This window comes from Symphalangus syndactylus, chromosome 5, assembly GCF_028878055.3.
Source record: "Symphalangus syndactylus isolate Jambi chromosome 5, NHGRI_mSymSyn1-v2.1_pri, whole genome shotgun sequence".
NCBI classification, from domain to species: Eukaryota; Metazoa; Chordata; class Mammalia; order Primates; family Hylobatidae; genus Symphalangus; species Symphalangus syndactylus.
In genome coordinates, this window is record NC_072427.2 from 17,554,555 (window position 1) to 17,570,425 (window position 15,871).

The window sequence follows — 15,871 nt, forward strand, 5'->3', positions numbered from 1 at the left end:
TCCCGCGCCCCCCAATTCCTTTCAACCAATTCCCTCCCAGCCGCGGAGCCCCGCCCCGAGTCCGCCTCTGGCCAGCTTGGGCGGAGCGCACGGCCAGTGGGAGGTGCTGAGCCGCCTGATTTATCCGGTCCCAGAGGAGAAGGCGCCAGAACCCCGCGGGGTCTGAGCAGCCCAGCGTGCCCAGTCCTGCGCCCGCGTCCCTGCAGCATGTCGCGCCCCTGCCTGCTGGCCGCGCTGTGCGGCGCGCTGTTCTGCGCCCCCGGCCTCGTCGCCCTGGGTGAGTGGATCGCGCCGCCCTCTGGCCCTCGCCCCTCCTCCCCGCGCCGCTCGGAAGTTTGCTCGGCGCCGTCTCTCCCCCTCCACTGTTGACAAACTTAGACAAAGCCCGGGGGGGACCGGGCCGGGCAGAGGGGCGGCTTCTTCCGCTGCGCCCTGGCGGGACAGGGGGAAGCGGCCCTGCTGTCTGTGCGCTGGGGCTTTTGGGCTGGGACTCGGGACATCGGGTGACAGCCCTGCCGCCCCCAGCGATGCGGCTTACAGATAATGACAAAGGAATCCGCTGTGTCGGGCTTCTCTTTTCCCTTGTGAAAAATGAGGCCAGGGAACTGCGTTTGACTTTCGAACCCCTTCCACCTGGGACATTCTAGGACTCTAGTATGGATAAGTCTTCTCTGGATAACTTTGTCCTGGCAACTCCCTGCCAACTCCAATTGGCTGGACAGTTCATTGGATTTTTGCGCTCCCAATTGTCCGTGCCTGGTCACATAAGGGAAGGGCTGGGGAGTCAGTGCAAATGGACGCGGGCCGTAAGTGGGGCCCGGGAGGGGACCCAGAGGCTGCGAGGAACTTGGAAGAGGGCTGCCTGCTGATGGGAGTCTCCTGACTCCCTCTCTCCCGCGGCCTTGGCCGGCTGCTGTATCTTCCCTGGTCCTCCTCCGCCTCCCAGGAGGCCTCCGGCGGCCAGCTGGGCCCCTTGCAAACTTGACTTGCGGATGCCCCGTGCCATTCACCGTGGAGCGCTGGGAGGCGGTCAGGGCCAGGGCTGTTTAGGCGGCCCCTCCATCATTTTCTCATAGAAATGAGATTGACTGAAGCAAGGTAGGTAATAGCTGAGCCCCAGCCCTATGTCCTGTGATCTGCCTGACCCTCGGGGCTAGAGCTTCTAGAGTGCTCCAAGCTCCCAGGAACTTGGGAGCTCCTGGCCCTCCCCGGCCACCATGAAAGACAGCTGGATCTTCATAGCTCCTTTCTACTCTTTTCTGTACCCCCTAACCTGAACTCTGGCCAAATGTTACTGGAAAGTCCCCAAAAGAGCAGGATTCTGAAGTCCCAAAGATGTTTTTATACAGGGTGATCTGGCCTTTTCCAGAAGGAGGAAACACCATGCCTATCTTACACACAGGTAATGTGACTGGGTAGAGAACACCTTTTACTTTCCCTTTTTCCCACTGGACCGTTTTGCCCTGGAGCAGTGTAGGGAGAGGGCCAGTGCAGTTGGGAGGGAAGAGTCCATTCCCAACCCAAGCCTCTGTCTGTGTCAATGCTCGCCCCCGCCTGCCAGGTCAGAGGAAGGATTACCTGCTATTTAAAGCCAATGACTAATAGCTCCTTGGGAGCCACTTTAAGCTCCGAGGCCCCTGGAGGCGGAGCTCTGAGGGCAGATGGCTCATTAATGGTGGTGTTGCCTTCCCTGGAGCCGGGTGAACTCTCTGGGGGCTTTGGGATTTCAGGAGGACTCTCCAGCCTTAGATGGGTGACTCTGAGGGGGAGGCAAAAAGGCTTTTTTTTTCTTTTTTCTTTTTGAGACGGAGTCTTGCTGTGTCGCCCAGGCTGGAGTGCAGTGGCGCGGTCTCAGCTCACTACAAGCTTCGCCCCCTGGGTTCATGCCATTCTCTTTCCTCAGCCTCCCAAGTAGCTGGGACTACAGGCGCCCGCCACCACGCCTGGCCTGGCTAATTTTCTGTATTTTTAGTAGAGACAGGGTTTCACTGTGTTAGCCAGGATGGTCTCGATCTCCTGACCTCGTGATCCACCCGCCTCGGCCTCCCAAAGTGCTGGGATTACAGGCGTGAGCCACCGCGCCCAGCCAAGGCAAACAGATTTCTCATGTCTTGCTCCAAATGACAGATTCGGGTGTAGGGTCTGGGGCAGCCCTTCTGGGATGCTAAGTTTGGCTAGAGGACCCTTGTTGGGCCTGGCCGACCCACCAGAGTCAAGGGATTGAGGATAGGCCCTCCTGTTCCTCCTCCTGTGTTCTCCACCACTGGGGCTGATAGTGCACATCTGTCATCCAGGTTCCCATCCAGAAGCCCTGGTGGCCTCTCCAGCCCTTGCCCCCTGGTGGTTCTGAAATCATCCTTTTCACTCCTCTGCCCTGGCTTCCTCTCTCACCACGCTCTCCTGCTCTCCACCTTCACCCTCTTCGGTGGGATTTCTGCATTTCAGCCAGAGGGACCTGTCTGCAGCTACCAGATGCTCCCCACCCTGGGGGAGCTCAGTGGCGTGTCTGCACATGGGCCTTTTTAGCCTTCTTCAACCCGCAATTGGAACTGACTTTCCCACTCCCATCTCACACTTGAGAATCTGTTTCTTGTTTTTTTTTCCCCCCTGGTGGACAATGGTGAGGAGGGTGAAGGAAGGTTAAAAGCCACTGCTCTAAACTTGTCATTCTTCAGATCCCTCCCAGTCTGGCCCCAGCCTACCCTTCCAGCTGCATCTAACTGTGCTCCAACATATCACAGCCTCTGTGCATCTGCTTTTCTTGGAACATTCTTTCCTCATTGCCCAGTCTGGCACCCCCCTTACTTTGTCTTCTAGACCCAGCTCGAATATTCCCTCCTCTGGGAAACTTCCATTTCCCCAGCAGAAGTCATGCCTCCAGTGACGGTCCATGCAGGCTTCTGGAGCGTTGGGCAATCTTCCTCATCTGTGGACTTGCTGGCCTCTTTCCCCTTGGCTTCTTGAGGCCTGAGCGGCATCTGATTTCTCTGTCTCAGGGGCCCAGCATGGTCATTGGCCGTCCCAATGTTTCCTGGATGATCACCGTGCTGTCCCTAAGTCAGGGGCGCCGTTGGAGGTGACATCTGTGACTGCAACCTGTGCCTGAACTGGGGGGCAGAACCTGCTCGATGGGCCAGGACAATGCTTCCTTCCACTGCCCCTGCCTTAAAGTCCTCATGGGCCTCCTTTGCAATCAAACTGCTGCCAAGAGACCTGCCCTGGACCTTGCCTGCCTCTCCAGACCCCAGCTGCCAGCTCTTCCGCCAGTGGGCAGTGGTCCCCAGCACCACTCCCATTGTCAGCCAGCACTTTTCTGGACACTCCCAGGCCACTTGGAAAGCTGGGCACTTCCCTTTTGTGGGCTGATTCGCCTACACATGGACTTCCTTGGCTCTAGGCTGACTCAGGCTCCATCCAGCAGACTGAGGAAGAGGGAGAGGAAGAGATAATGGGCTGAGTTTGAGTGGAGGGTCCTTGTGGGCTGGGTCCATCTGCTACTTCTCACCTGTGTCCCCAGCTCCTTCCTGATCACCTGCTCATCTTACCTGTCTCTGTCCCCAGATATCTGTTCCAGAAACCCCTGCCACAACGGTGGTTTATGCGAGGAGATTTCCCAAGAAGTGCGAGGGGACGTCTTCGCCTCATACACGTGCACGTGCCTTAAGGGCTATGCGGGCAACCACTGTGAGATGAGTGAGTATCTGGGGGTGCTTGTTGCCTGTTTCTAGCAGTAGACCCTGAGCCACAGCCCTGGTGGCACAGGCCATGTGCTGGCCTTATTCTCTCCCTGTGATCCCCACCCCAGTGGAGGTGTCAAGGCCTCCTCTGGGGAGACCGAGAGAGAGAGACAGAGCCTCAGTTAGACCAAGGGGGGAAAAGGGTCCTGTTGTTTCTTCCTTCTCTCTGCCTGGCCCTCTTTCCTGAGACTGCCGGCCAGGCCTGATGCTGATGCAGAGGAGTGAGAGATTGTGGTCACCCTGGAGGTCATGGGAGTGCTGTTTCTTGAGTCACCATGAGCCAGACACACAGCATTAGGGTTAAGTCGCAAGGATTTTTCTACCTAAGAGGGGAAAACAAACACATTCTTAGTCTTTTGGGGCCCAGGAACTCAGTAAGTCAGGCTTGGTTTCAGAGTCTGACAGTTCCTGGCCCAAGTTTGACCTGCAGCCTCATCACAGAGCTCAGGGAGAAGGGAGAGGCCTGGGCCAGCTGAGCCATCCCCTCGCGGTCAGGTGGTCAGAGGCCCCACGTGCCCAGAGGGGCTGTCCTCGTGTGACCTGCCTGGTTATCCACTCGGCCACAGAATGGCCCTAGGTGGGGTGGCAACAGCAGTTCCCCTGCTGTCCTCCCTCCAGGCCCAGCTGGAGTCCCTCCCACTCAGGGCTCTCACCCCACTAGGACTCCTCATGGGGTAGGCGGGTCGCCCACATGTGGGCCCAGGGATGGGTGGAGTGGGGGTCCTAGGTTTCTGAATCCAGCAAGTCAGTCGCTGAGCATCTTGGGTAGGGGACAGGGGACGTTTTGCCCTCCTTAGGGAGATGTGGGGATGGGCTCTGAGGTTTGCTGGCCACCAAAAGGAGGGGGCGGGGGCCTTGAGCCAGCTGGGTGGGAGCAGGGGCCCTGGGAGAGAGCAGGTCAAGTGAGTAGGATGCCTTTTACCTCCCAAGTGGCCCTGGGGCCTGTGCCTTGGACCTGCTCTGAGGCCAGATGTGTTTGAGATCCTGGTGGAAGGGTGTGCGTATGGTTTGGGGGACAGGTTGCTAAGGCAATCAGAGCCCTAGGTGGGGCCAGGTGGGGCCACTAACGAGTGTCCTGGGAGCTGAGGTAACAGTGAGTGTGCCTGAGTGGGAATTACCCACCTTGACTTCTAGCTTCTGGGCCTGGGATCTGCCCCAGGCTGGATATGGCTGCGCCCAGGAAGAAGGCAGGGGTGACCACACAGCGGAGGAAGCCCTCAGAGGGACCTTCGCAGCTCTTCCTTGCCTTTTACGTGGTATGTTTCCTTGGAGCCAACAAGGAGCCTGTGGGCCCAAAGACTGCACACTGGACTCCTTCAGGGTGTGAGCATGGTGGGCTATGGGGATTGTCCTGGAGGCAGACTGGGGTCAAATCTCAGCTCAGCCACTGGCCAAGCTCTGGTCTTGGGGCTCTGGCCTCACTTTGCGCCTTCCCCCGCCCCCCGCCAGCCAGAGTGTGCTAACACCGAGCTCGTCTGAGCCTGTGATGTTGGAGGAAGACTAGATCTGTCTGTGGGTTCTCTGCTTGGCATCTGGAAGGCCCAGGCACACGCTGGGGGATCCCCAGGTGATGAGAGAAGCTCGGCCTGTAGGTGGGCCTGGTAGCTGTCCTGGGTTCCTGGGACCGCACTGCTGGAGTGATGGTGAGGGGGGTGGGGCCTTGGCCATGGGCATGTTCACAGATGGCTGGGTGAGGGCCCACAGGTGGAAGGCGCAAAGAGGGAAAGCAGAATGACATTTGTGCCCCACCCAGAGAACTCCTGCCAGTGGGATTCTAGAAAACTCCAGGCAGATTAGCTTCTTTGTTTGTGTGCAGTGCTGGTACTGTTCACTGCCATGCGAGGTAGCCCTTCTCCCAAAGCCACCCTCCTGAGGAAGCCAGGGGCTGGGCCGAGGATGGTGCCCCTTCCTGGTGGGGGGACACTGAGGAAGAGGGGGTCATACCGGTATTCTGTGCCACCAGTCTAACCCCTGCACCAGACTGATTGCTGCCAGATGCCCTATATGAATGAGGCCACCTCCCACAGCCTGGAGGGGGACTCTACTTTCCATGAGCGCCAATCACGGCTGTCCCCAGAGTGCTACCCTGGCTGGGATCCTCTGGCAGCCCTGGGTCCCGGCCTCCCATGACTCTGCCCACCCCGCTTGTCCTCACCACCCCCAGCCACATACCTTTTCTTGGCACCTCCTCCTGGGCACTGCCTTCATTGTCCCTTTGTGGTCTTTGTTCTGAGAGAGGCTCTGAGGTTCTCCCTGGCCCTGGGGCCTAGGCAAAGGCCATACGGTCTTATTTTCTTGTCCGTTGGGTCCCAGCTGGGCCCGGGAACCTGCTGGGGTAGCCATCTGACTGCCACCTCCCTCCCCTCAGAATGCGTCGAGCCACTGGGCATGGAGAATGGCAACATTGCCAACTCACAGATCACCGCCTCATCTGTGCGTGTGACCTTCTTGAGTTTGCAGCACTGGGCCCCGGAGCTGGCCCGCCTGAACCGCGCAGGCATGGTCAATGCCTGGACACCCAGCAGCAATGATGAGAACCCCTGGATCCAGGTATGCCTGGGGATGGCCCTGGGGCGGGTCGATGGAGAGAGGACTCGATGCATGTTCCTGCATTTGGGGGTTACCCCAGGAGGGTTCATTACTGGGGTTCAGGTGGCAAGGTAGCAGGTTCCCATGGATGAAGTATCTGTAAGTGGATGGCATCCCTAGGGGAAGCTGGTATGGGGTCAGGGTGAGGGGGGAGCAGGCCCCAGGCCGTGGAGGAGCTGTTGGTACTGGATGAGGCCTCTGGAGGCCTGGGCAGTGAGGGCAGTGTGCTCAGCTGCCCCTCCTCTGTTTTGCTTGAGTTGTTCCCCCACCCAATGGGGGGAGCGAAGGGATGGGTCTGCTTGGATCTTGAGTGGAAAGAACCCAGGAGATAAGGGTGCCATCTCCCCTGCCCCGTGTCCAGGTGAACCTGCTGCGGAGGATGTGGGTAACAGGTGTGGTGACGCAGGGTGCCAGCCGCTTGGCTAGTCCTGAGTACCTGAAGGCCTTCAAGGTGGCCTACAGCCTTAATGGACATGAATTCGATTTCATCCATGATGTTAATAAAAAACACAAGGTAGGTCTCATTGGGGCCTGAAGGAAGGGCTGTGGTCCATACCCCCTAAGGTTCTAGCATTGACTGAGGACCCCCAGTGAGTCCAGAGAACCCTGGGTGATTGGCCATGATGTGGGTCTTTGGGTACATCTTGGCTTCTAGAAATTGGGAAACCCAGACTGTGTCCATGTTCTGTGGTTTATAAGCAATAGTCCCACTTTAGAGATGAGACTAGTGAGACTCAAAATGGTACAGTGACCTGTTGAGGGTGGTAGTGGTGGTGGAGCTGGGTTTTATTCTGAGCCTTCAGGGGTACATGTACAGTTGTGTAGGTTGTACACTGCTCAAGGATGTCATTGCTAAGCAGGCACCATTCACAGTATAGGCATTGTACATTTGTGGAACTCTGTTAGAAAATTGTCATAATAAACTATTTGAGAAATGAGTGCCTTTTCCTAATTTGCAAAGAGGCACCCTGTAGGTTACAGGTGGCCCTGTGTCAGCTATAGGGGTTTATGCCCAGGCTCCATGATGATTAAGGAAAGTGGGAGGAGAATCTTTGTGGAGGGCCGTGGGGTGGCCAAAGGAGAGGCTGCTACGTGAGCCTCTGCTGGCTCTTCCAAGTCCTCTTCACCCTCCCAGCCCCACCTCTGCCTCCCAGGTCTGAAGAGGAAGATGAGGTAACCCCAGGGAGGGGGACTGCCCAGATGGACCCCCTCCCCCAGTCTTGTCCCTTCCTTCCTAGGAGTTTGTGGGTAACTGGAACAAAAACGCGGTGCATGTCAACCTGTTTGAGACCCCTGTGGAGGCTCAGTATGTGAGGTTGTACCCCACGAGCTGTCACACGGCCTGTACTCTGCGCTTTGAGCTACTGGGCTGTGAGTTGAACGGTGAGTGCTGGGGGTGCGGGAAGGGGCACCGTGGGCCAATCCTAGGAGGTGGCCCTCCCTGCTGCCTCTTTTCTCAGCCAAACTGTGCTCGGTAGGGCAGCAACAAGGCCCGGGGACCAGGCTTCACTCGGGAAACACACTCTAGGGGGTCACGGGGCCAAAGCAGTCCCACCCAGGTGTTTACTGTCTGTCAACCCATGACCCAGGGCGCTCTGGTTGATAGAGAAAAAGACATCAGTTTTCAAAGTATTTTCCCTTCTTCTGGTTGGCTCCTCTCCTGTAGCTTCTAGAACATGTAGCGTTAGGTGTGTTTGGCAGATGTCAGCTTTACGAGGGCAGAGAATTTGTCTGTTTTGTTTGCTTCGGTATTCCCAGTGCCTAGAATGGTGTCTGGTTTATAGGTACTCAATAAATATTTGATGAATGAGTGAATGAATGAATGAGGGGCGTGGGGCCCCGATGAATGATTTATTAAGGGTACACATCTGGTAGGTATTAAGACCTGGTCTAGATCTCTGGGCTCCTGACCACACCCATCCAGAGCTTTCCCTGCCAAACTCTTAGAGTCTGCACTCCAGAGAAACACACAGGCTTCTTGGACCACAGGGCTTGGAGCTGGTGCTTCCTGCTGCCTTTTCCAAAGAGATTCCCAGATAAAAAGCTGGGGGGACCATAAAGGGACAGATTTCTGCAGAGCCAGGAGACATCCTTGGCGAGGTCAGAGTGCCGGGTTTGGGCTGACAGACATTGATTGTCTCAGCCCAGCTGAACCCAGCTTTCCTGAGGTCTGGGTATTTCTCTCTTTGCAGCCTCAGTGCCACCTGCTGGCCATCAGTGGAACTGTAGGGCTCGCTAAGCAGACCTGCAGAGTGGAGGTTCTTATCTTACCGCTGGCGTTTTTATCTTACCTGCCCTCCTGTGCCTCACCTTTCCCCTCTGTGACACGTCTTCCTGTTGTCTCATTTCAGACACCACCCAAATACCCCTCAGAGCTGAGTTCAGTGCCTGGCTGGGTTTAGTGTTTTTGGTATGAACTTGAGTAGGTATGCTTCCTCCACCAGGGGCCCTTTTGAGCCTTACTGTTTCAGTGGAGAGTAGAAGACTTTGCCTTCTGCTAGAAGGAAATGTAGGCTACTGGGAAAGGACAGAGCCAGGTCTGTGTGCCTCTCCCTGGAGTCCCTGACACTTGCTGTTTTGGCTTGAAGCCTTCGGCCATTAATGTTGCCTGTATCCAGGCATGACTGGCCCCTGCTCAGGTCCAAGAGAGGGTGAGTCTTGCAAACCGAGGAAGCCCAGGTACCCTGTCTGCTTCCTTCAGAGTCTGGACCACTCCTTTCCCTATAGGCCTTCCATTCGGCTGGGGAGTGTGGGTGCATGTGTGCACGTGTGCATGTGTGTGGGTGGGGCTGAGGTCTGGGGGTACCTGGGATTCCACAAGGGGTTCCTCTTTGCAGGCATGGTGTCTTTGGTGAATTAATTATTTAATTCAATTGATGTTTATTAGCATATTGATTAAGCCCCTCCTGGGTTAACTTGGCTCTAGGGAATGATTCCTTGACCTCATGGAATTTGCATTGTAGCGAGGGAGGCAGACTTGAGGCAAGGAGCAGATGACAGAGAGCAGTAACAGCTCTGAAGAAAAGCTAGAGGCTGATGAGTTGACCGTGACTTGGGGTGAGGGGAGAGAGCAAGACAAGGACCGCTGTGTCGGGAAGGCCTTTGACTGGGGGCCTGAATGATGGAGAGCCAGCCACATGAAAAACTTAAAAATAGCACTGCAGGCAAGGAATTGGTAAATGCAAAGGCCCTGGGGCATGTTGAAGGGTGGAAGGAAGGCCAGTGGAGCTGGAGCCAAGAGACTGAGGGGCAGCTTGGTGGGTGAAGAGCCCCAGGGACCCGCAGTGTTATCACCTAGGAGCTTCTTAGAAATGCAGACTGAGGCCGGGTGCGGTGGCTCACGCCTGTAATCCCAGCACTTTGGGAGGCCGAGGTGAGCAGATCACCTGAGGTCAGGAGATCAAGACCAGCTTGGCCAACATGGTGAAACCCCGTCTCTACTAAAAAAATGCAAAAATTAGCCAGGCGTGGTGGCAGGTGCCTGTAATCCCAGCTACCAGGGAGGCTGAGGCAGGATAATTGCCTGAACCTGGTCGGGAGGTGGAGGTTGCAGTGAGCCGAGATCGTGCCACTGCACTCCAGCCTGGGTGACAGAGCGAGACTGTGTCTCAAAAAAAAAGAAATACAGACTGAAAGCCCCAGCCTAGACTTGCTGAAACATAAGCTTTTTTTTTTTTTTTTTTTTTAATCAAGATCCCCAGGTGATCTGTGAGAATTACTCCCCTAGTATCTCTATTTATAGATGGGGAGACTGAGAGCCAGAGAGAGGAAGGGACTTCCTAGAGTGATGGAGCTGACAGTCCTGCCCCTGCCCTGGTGCCCCTTCCAACTGCATTTTACCAGGAAGGCTGTCTGACTTCCTGGGGAGGCTGAGAGTGAGGAGGGTATGAACGGCTAGAAGCGGATGATCTGTAGAGGGGTCTGCGTTGAGCACATTGTGCAGAATTGGTGTCCTCTGCAAAGCTGCCCAGGTTTTAGCCTGCCTCAGGCCTCTCCTCTTCTGGGGTCAAGGGACAACCAGCTCTCAGCCCGGTAGCCTCTCTTTGAGGGGGAAGGTGGTGGTTCCCTGGTGCACCACTGTCAGGAGGCAATGGTACCATCGGCAGGCATTGTCAACGCACCCTGGGGGCAAATGTCTTGAGTGGTGAGAGTACAGGTGGGCAGTGATATAACTTAGCTGGCTCCCAGATGGCAGGGGGCTCTCCAGTCCCACCGTCCACTCCTGCCTCCCTCAATTCCCCAGAGGGATAGACAGTTGTGGAGTGAGGATGCTTCCAGGTGGGAGACACCCCCATCCTTCTCTTGGGAGTTGTATCTCCTGCCCGTCCCCAACTGTTCTATCCATATGCAGGTGCAGATATGAGTGCAAGGCAGCCCGGCACATTCCTGAGTGTTTGGGGCAGGGCTGAGTGAAACAAATGCCAGCTTCCTGGGCCAGCCCTCACAGGCCTGTGTGACAGCATCCCCAAAACATTTGAGTGTGCGAAGGCCCTCTGGGAGACACTAAGTCAGGGGGCTTCTGGAGAATGGAAATAGAGATGTTGCTGAGCCCCAGGAGTTGTCTGAGTTCTCTAACTGCCAGCTGCTGGAGGGCAGGGATGTCGTCCTGTTCATCACTGGGTCGCCACCAGCCAGGCCTTCATCATCTAGCTGGGATGTGTAGCTGGTAGAGGTGATGTCATAGTGTGACATTAGGAATTCGTATGTGACTTGGGCACGATGCTTAATGTCTTTCAGTTTTCTCATCTGTAGAATGGGCTTACTAATTTCTACTTCATTTAGTGTTTTTTTTTTTCTTTTTCTTTTTTTTTTTTTTTGGTGGCAGGTTAAATGACTGAAGTAAGCACTGAATAAACAAGGTGGTTGATATTAAAGTAGATAGTGACTGTGCCATGGGACGGATGGGAGGCCGAGGCGATGGGGGCAGTGCTGTGAGTCCAGAAGAGGAAGAAATCCTGCCCAAGTGAAGTAGTCAGGGCAGACTTCTTGGAGGAGGTGTCTCCAAAGTCAGGCATTGAAGGAGGGCAGGAGGTGGTGGAGCAGGGGCTTCCCTGGTGCAGAGGGAGAAGGGTGGTGAGTGGGAGGTCTTGGGTGATCTGTGAGGAGCTGAGCCCGGCTGGTTGAGGTGAGGAGCTGGTGGGGCCGGCAGTGAGAAGGTTGCACAGTTGGCCCTGCAAGGCGGATGGAGCTGCTTTCTGTTGCCCAAGAGCATGCCAGGGGCTGGTCAGGATCCACAGAGTTCTTTCTGCTTCATCGCCTTGTGCTCCTGCCCCTGGGAGCTGTGGATCCCAGATCCAGATGACAGCCCACCTTGCTGGCAGGATGCACCAATCCCCTGGGCCTGAAGAATAACAGCATCCCTGACAAGCAGATCACAGCCTCCAGCAGCTACAAGACCTGGGGCTTGAATCTCTTCAGCTGGAACCCCTCCTATGCACGGCTGGACAAGCAGGGCAACTTCAACGCCTGGGTTGCGGGGAGCTACAGTAATGATCAGTGGCTGCAGGTGGGTCAGCCTTCTTGGGATGTGGGGCTGGGGTTGGGTGGGATGAGGTGGGGCTGGGGTTGGGTGGGATGAGGTGGGGCTGGGGTTGGGTGGGATGAGGTGGGGCTGGGGTTGGGTGGGATGAGGTGGGGCTGGGGTTGGGTGGGATGAGGTGGGGCTGGGGTTGGGTGGGATGAGGTGGGGCTGGGGTTGGGTGGGATGAGGTGTTACTGCCTGATCTTTGACCCCTCTCCAGCCCAGGCTTTTGCTCCTCAAAAGAGTTCTGGAAAAACCTTGTTTTCCTTTGGCTTTTCGTTCTTCTTACCACCTGTACTCGCTTCTCCTGATCCTGCTTCCACCAAGGTGGAGAAAGGGTGTGTGTGTGTGTGTGTGTGTGTGTGTGTGAATATGTGTGTGTGTGTGTGTGTGAATGTGTGTGTGTGTGTGTGTACACAGGAGGAGAGCCACTCCATGGGCTGCCACAGGGTTGACAAGGCTCAGCCTATGGACAGCAGGGCGGAGGTGGAAGAGGGAGACATGACCCAGGCATCTTGGGACCTCTCCCTTGAGCACAGCATACATATTCTCTGACTCAGTGTCTAAGAAGCCACCATGTGACAGCCCTTGTCTGTCATTGAAATTAGGAAACAAAAGAGAGTCATGGAAAACCAGAGCTTGTTTTATAGACGAGGAAGCTGAGAGCTGGCAGGACGATGATCTGCCTAGTACCCGCCTAGTGGCTGGCAGTGAGTTGGGTTTACACCTGGATGTTGGGGAACTGTGTGTCCAGGCGCAGCTGGCAGGTTCTCCAGGGAGGTCAGGGACTGGGGACAGGAGGTCTGTCTCAGGGCCCCATGGCACACTGCAGAGCTGGGTTCTGTGAGGAGCTGCCTGCCTGCAGACACCGTCAGGACCAGGGTCAGACTGTGGGCAGCACCGCAGGGAGCCTCTAGAGCAGTTCCTGCCCCTCCAGGCTGTGGCCTCTCCTGTCCTTCTTCCCATCACAGCTCAGTGCAGGTCTCAGGCAGGGGTGGTTGGTGTGGAGCTGGCCAGGGCCCAGACTCTAGGAGCTTTATACCTGTCACCCAGGCTGGAGTGCAGTGGCACCATCTCAGCTCACTGCAACCTCCGCCTCCCGGGTTCAAGCAGTTCTTCTGACTCAGCCTCCCTAGTAGCTGGGATTACAGGCACCCACCATCATGCCCAGCTAATTTTTTTGTATTTTTAGTAGACACGGGGGTTTCACCATGTTGGTCAGGCTGGTCTCGAACTCCTGACCTCAGGTGATCCACCCACCTCAGTCTCCCAAAGTGTTGGGATTATAGGCATGAGACACCATGTCCGGCCTTATGCCCATTTTATAGCCAAGGAAACTGAGGCTCACCCAAGTAGTTTTTTTCAAAACTAGAATTCATGCCTCAGTGCGTCTGCCTCTTTTCACCTTACTGGAGATGGTCCAAGCAGAGAAAATGTGGTTGGTTTCTTCCGTAGGTGGACCTGGGCTCCCTGAAGGAGGTGACAGGCATCATCACCCAGGGGGCCCGTAACTTTGGCTCTGTCCAGTTTGTGGCATCCTACAAGGTTGCCTACAGTAATGACAGTGCGAACTGGACTGAGTACCAGGACCCCAGGACTGGCAGCAGTAAGGTGGGTGTCTGTCCAGCTGCCCACCCTTTGCCATTCCTTCATTACTTCCCTGGGAGTCTGGCCTGGGGCTCTGAGGGGAGGGGGGCTGGCTTGGGGTCCTCCTGACACCTGCTCTGCCTCTAGGTCTTCCCTGGCAACTGGGACAACCACTCCCACAAGAAGAACTTGTTTGAGACGCCCATCCTCGCTCGCTATGTGCGCATCCTGCCTGTAGCCTGGCACAACCGCATCGCCCTGCGCCTGGAGCTGCTGGGCTGTTAGTGGCCGCCTGCCACCCCCAGGTCTTCCTGCTTTCCATGGGCCCGCTGCCTCCTGGCTTCTCAGCCCCTTTAAATCACCATAGGGCTGGGGACTGGGGAAGGGGAGGGTGTTCAGAGGCAGCACCATCACACAGTCACCCCTCCCTCCCTCTTCCTCACCCTCCACCTCTCATGGGCCCTGCCCCAGCCCCTAACCCCCATCCCCTAATCCCCAGCCCTCACTGTCCTGTTTTCTTAGGCACTGAAGGATCTGAGTAGGTCTGGGATGGACAGGAAAGGGCAAAGTAGGGCATGTGGTTTCCCTGCCCCGGTCCGGACCCCTGATCCCAGGCGCGTATGTCTCTGTCTCTCCTATCCCCTCTCTCACACATCACATTCCCATGGTGGCCTCAAGAAAGGCCCGGAAGCGCCAGGCTGGAGATAACAGCCTCTTGCCCGTCAGCCCTGCATCGGCCCTGGGGTACCATGTGGCCACAACTGCTGTTGCCCCCTGTCCCCAAGACACTTCCCCTTGTCTCCCTGGATACCTCTCTTGCCCCTTGTCCTGAAGCCCAGTGAGACAGAAGGGGGTGGGGCGGGTCTATGGGGAGATACGGGAGCGAGGTCAGAGGAGGGCATGGGTTGGCAGGGTGGGCATTTGGGGCCCTCTGAGCTGGCTTTTCACCCCAGAGGACACAGGCAGCTTCCAAAATATATTTATCTTCTCCACGGGAACTCTTGGTGTGGTTTGTTATTGTTTCATGGGAATGGGATTTCAATTGCGCTGGTTTCCCCATCCCTCACCTGTGGTCCTCCCTGAGTCCCAGCTTGCTTGCTTCCTTCCTTCCTCCCTTCCTTCCTTCCTTCCTTCCTTCCTTCCTTCCTTCCTTCCTTCCTTCCTTCCTTCCTTCCTTCCTTCCTTCCTTTCTTTCTTTCTTTCTTTCTTTCTTTCTTTCTTTCTTTCTTTCTTTCTTTCTTTCTTTCTTTCTTTCTTTCTTTCTTTCTTTCTTTCTTTCTTTCTTTGACGCAGTCTTGCTCTGTTGCCAGGCTGGAGTGCAGTGGTGTGATCTCGGCTCACTGCAACCTCTGCCTCCTGGGTTCAAGCATTTCTCCTGCCTCAGCCTCCCAAGTAGCTGGGACTATAGGTGCACACCACCATGTCCAGCTAATTTTTGTATTTTTAGTTGAGACAGGGTTTCACCGTGGCCAGGATCGTCTCGATCTCTTGACCTTGTGATCCACCTGCCTCGGCCTCCCAAAGTGCTGGGATTACAGGTGTGAGCCACCATGCCCAGCCCCATCTTTCTTTATGTCACCTGCCTGACTATGCATAGCTTCATAGCAGGAGGTGGGAGACTTTGGTCCAGGGCAGCCTGGAGGGAGTCAGGACTTCAGGTCCTCAAAACCTGACTTCCCCTCTTCCCTCTGCTTTGTACCTCCATGCCATCTGGCCCTGGGCCCCACAACTGCTGCCTGGTCAGGGGCCCAGCGAGCGCCTGGCAGACACTGTCTCCTGAATGCTTTTGTTCCCTTCCTGCCAGGAAGACTGGCTGGGGCAGCTGGTTTTCCCCTTCAGCAGTTTCCATTCTGTCTGCAACTGGAGTGGTAGGCTGGAGAAACTATAAGAAACCCAGTGAACCTGGGTGCCTTCAGAACTGCGGGAGTTCCTGGGGTGGGTGCAGCATGGGCCTGGAGGAGGGGGCCGGGGCTCTGCCAAGTGGGCATGAGGCCTCCTGCCTGAACACACTGGTTCCTGGTAGGCCACTGGCGTGTGTGCTCCAGGGATACCATCTCTGCCCTCCCCTGGGTGGGGGTCATCAAGAAGTGGGGGTGGGCCTTGCAGGCCAGTGTGCTGGTGATCTGGGAGGGTGACTTGCAGGCAGAGGCTTGGCTAGCTTGGGAAGGGGTGTAGGAAAAACCACCCTCTTTGTCAAGGTGAATTTCTCCAAACTTTGGGAGCCGTGCTGTGTTCTGCAGGCAGGGGGTGCCTCTGAGCAACAGGAGGTGGGGCTGCCTCTGAGCAGCAGGAGGTGGGGCTGCAGGGCTGCCAAAGGGAGGGCGTGGCTTTGCTGGAACCACATCAGGGAAATGCGTCTGGAAGTGGTGCCTTTCTGAAATCTGCTGTGGCTGGGCTCCTGGGCCTAGCAGGGTCTGAATAAAAGGCCCAGGCCGAG

The 15,871-nt window shown here is 56.2% G+C and overlaps 1 protein-coding gene across 6 annotated transcripts; it reads left to right on the top strand.

The window, feature by feature from the left end:
* Positions 1 to 30: 30 nt before the first annotated feature.
* Positions 31 to 14,432, top strand: MFGE8 (milk fat globule EGF and factor V/VIII domain containing). Of its 6 annotated transcripts, none has more exons than XM_055277280.2 (8): positions 50 to 277; positions 3,562 to 3,693; positions 6,106 to 6,287; positions 6,688 to 6,840; positions 7,565 to 7,709; positions 11,648 to 11,832; positions 13,303 to 13,458; positions 13,582 to 14,432. In XM_055277280.2, exons 1-8 carry the CDS (start codon positions 208 to 210, stop codon positions 13,717 to 13,719), a joined length of 1,161 nt encoding a protein of 386 aa, XP_055133255.1. In that variant the 5' UTR covers positions 50 to 207; the 3' UTR covers positions 13,720 to 14,432. The 6 variants fall into 6 exon arrangements, with proteins under 6 accessions (XP_055133258.1, XP_055133255.1, XP_055133254.1 ...); XM_055277279.2 differs by having other exon boundaries at positions 50 to 264; positions 3,546 to 3,693; XM_055277281.2 differs by lacking the exon at positions 50 to 277 and adding an exon at positions 1,308 to 1,402.
* Positions 14,433 to 15,871: the final 1,439 nt, after the last annotated feature.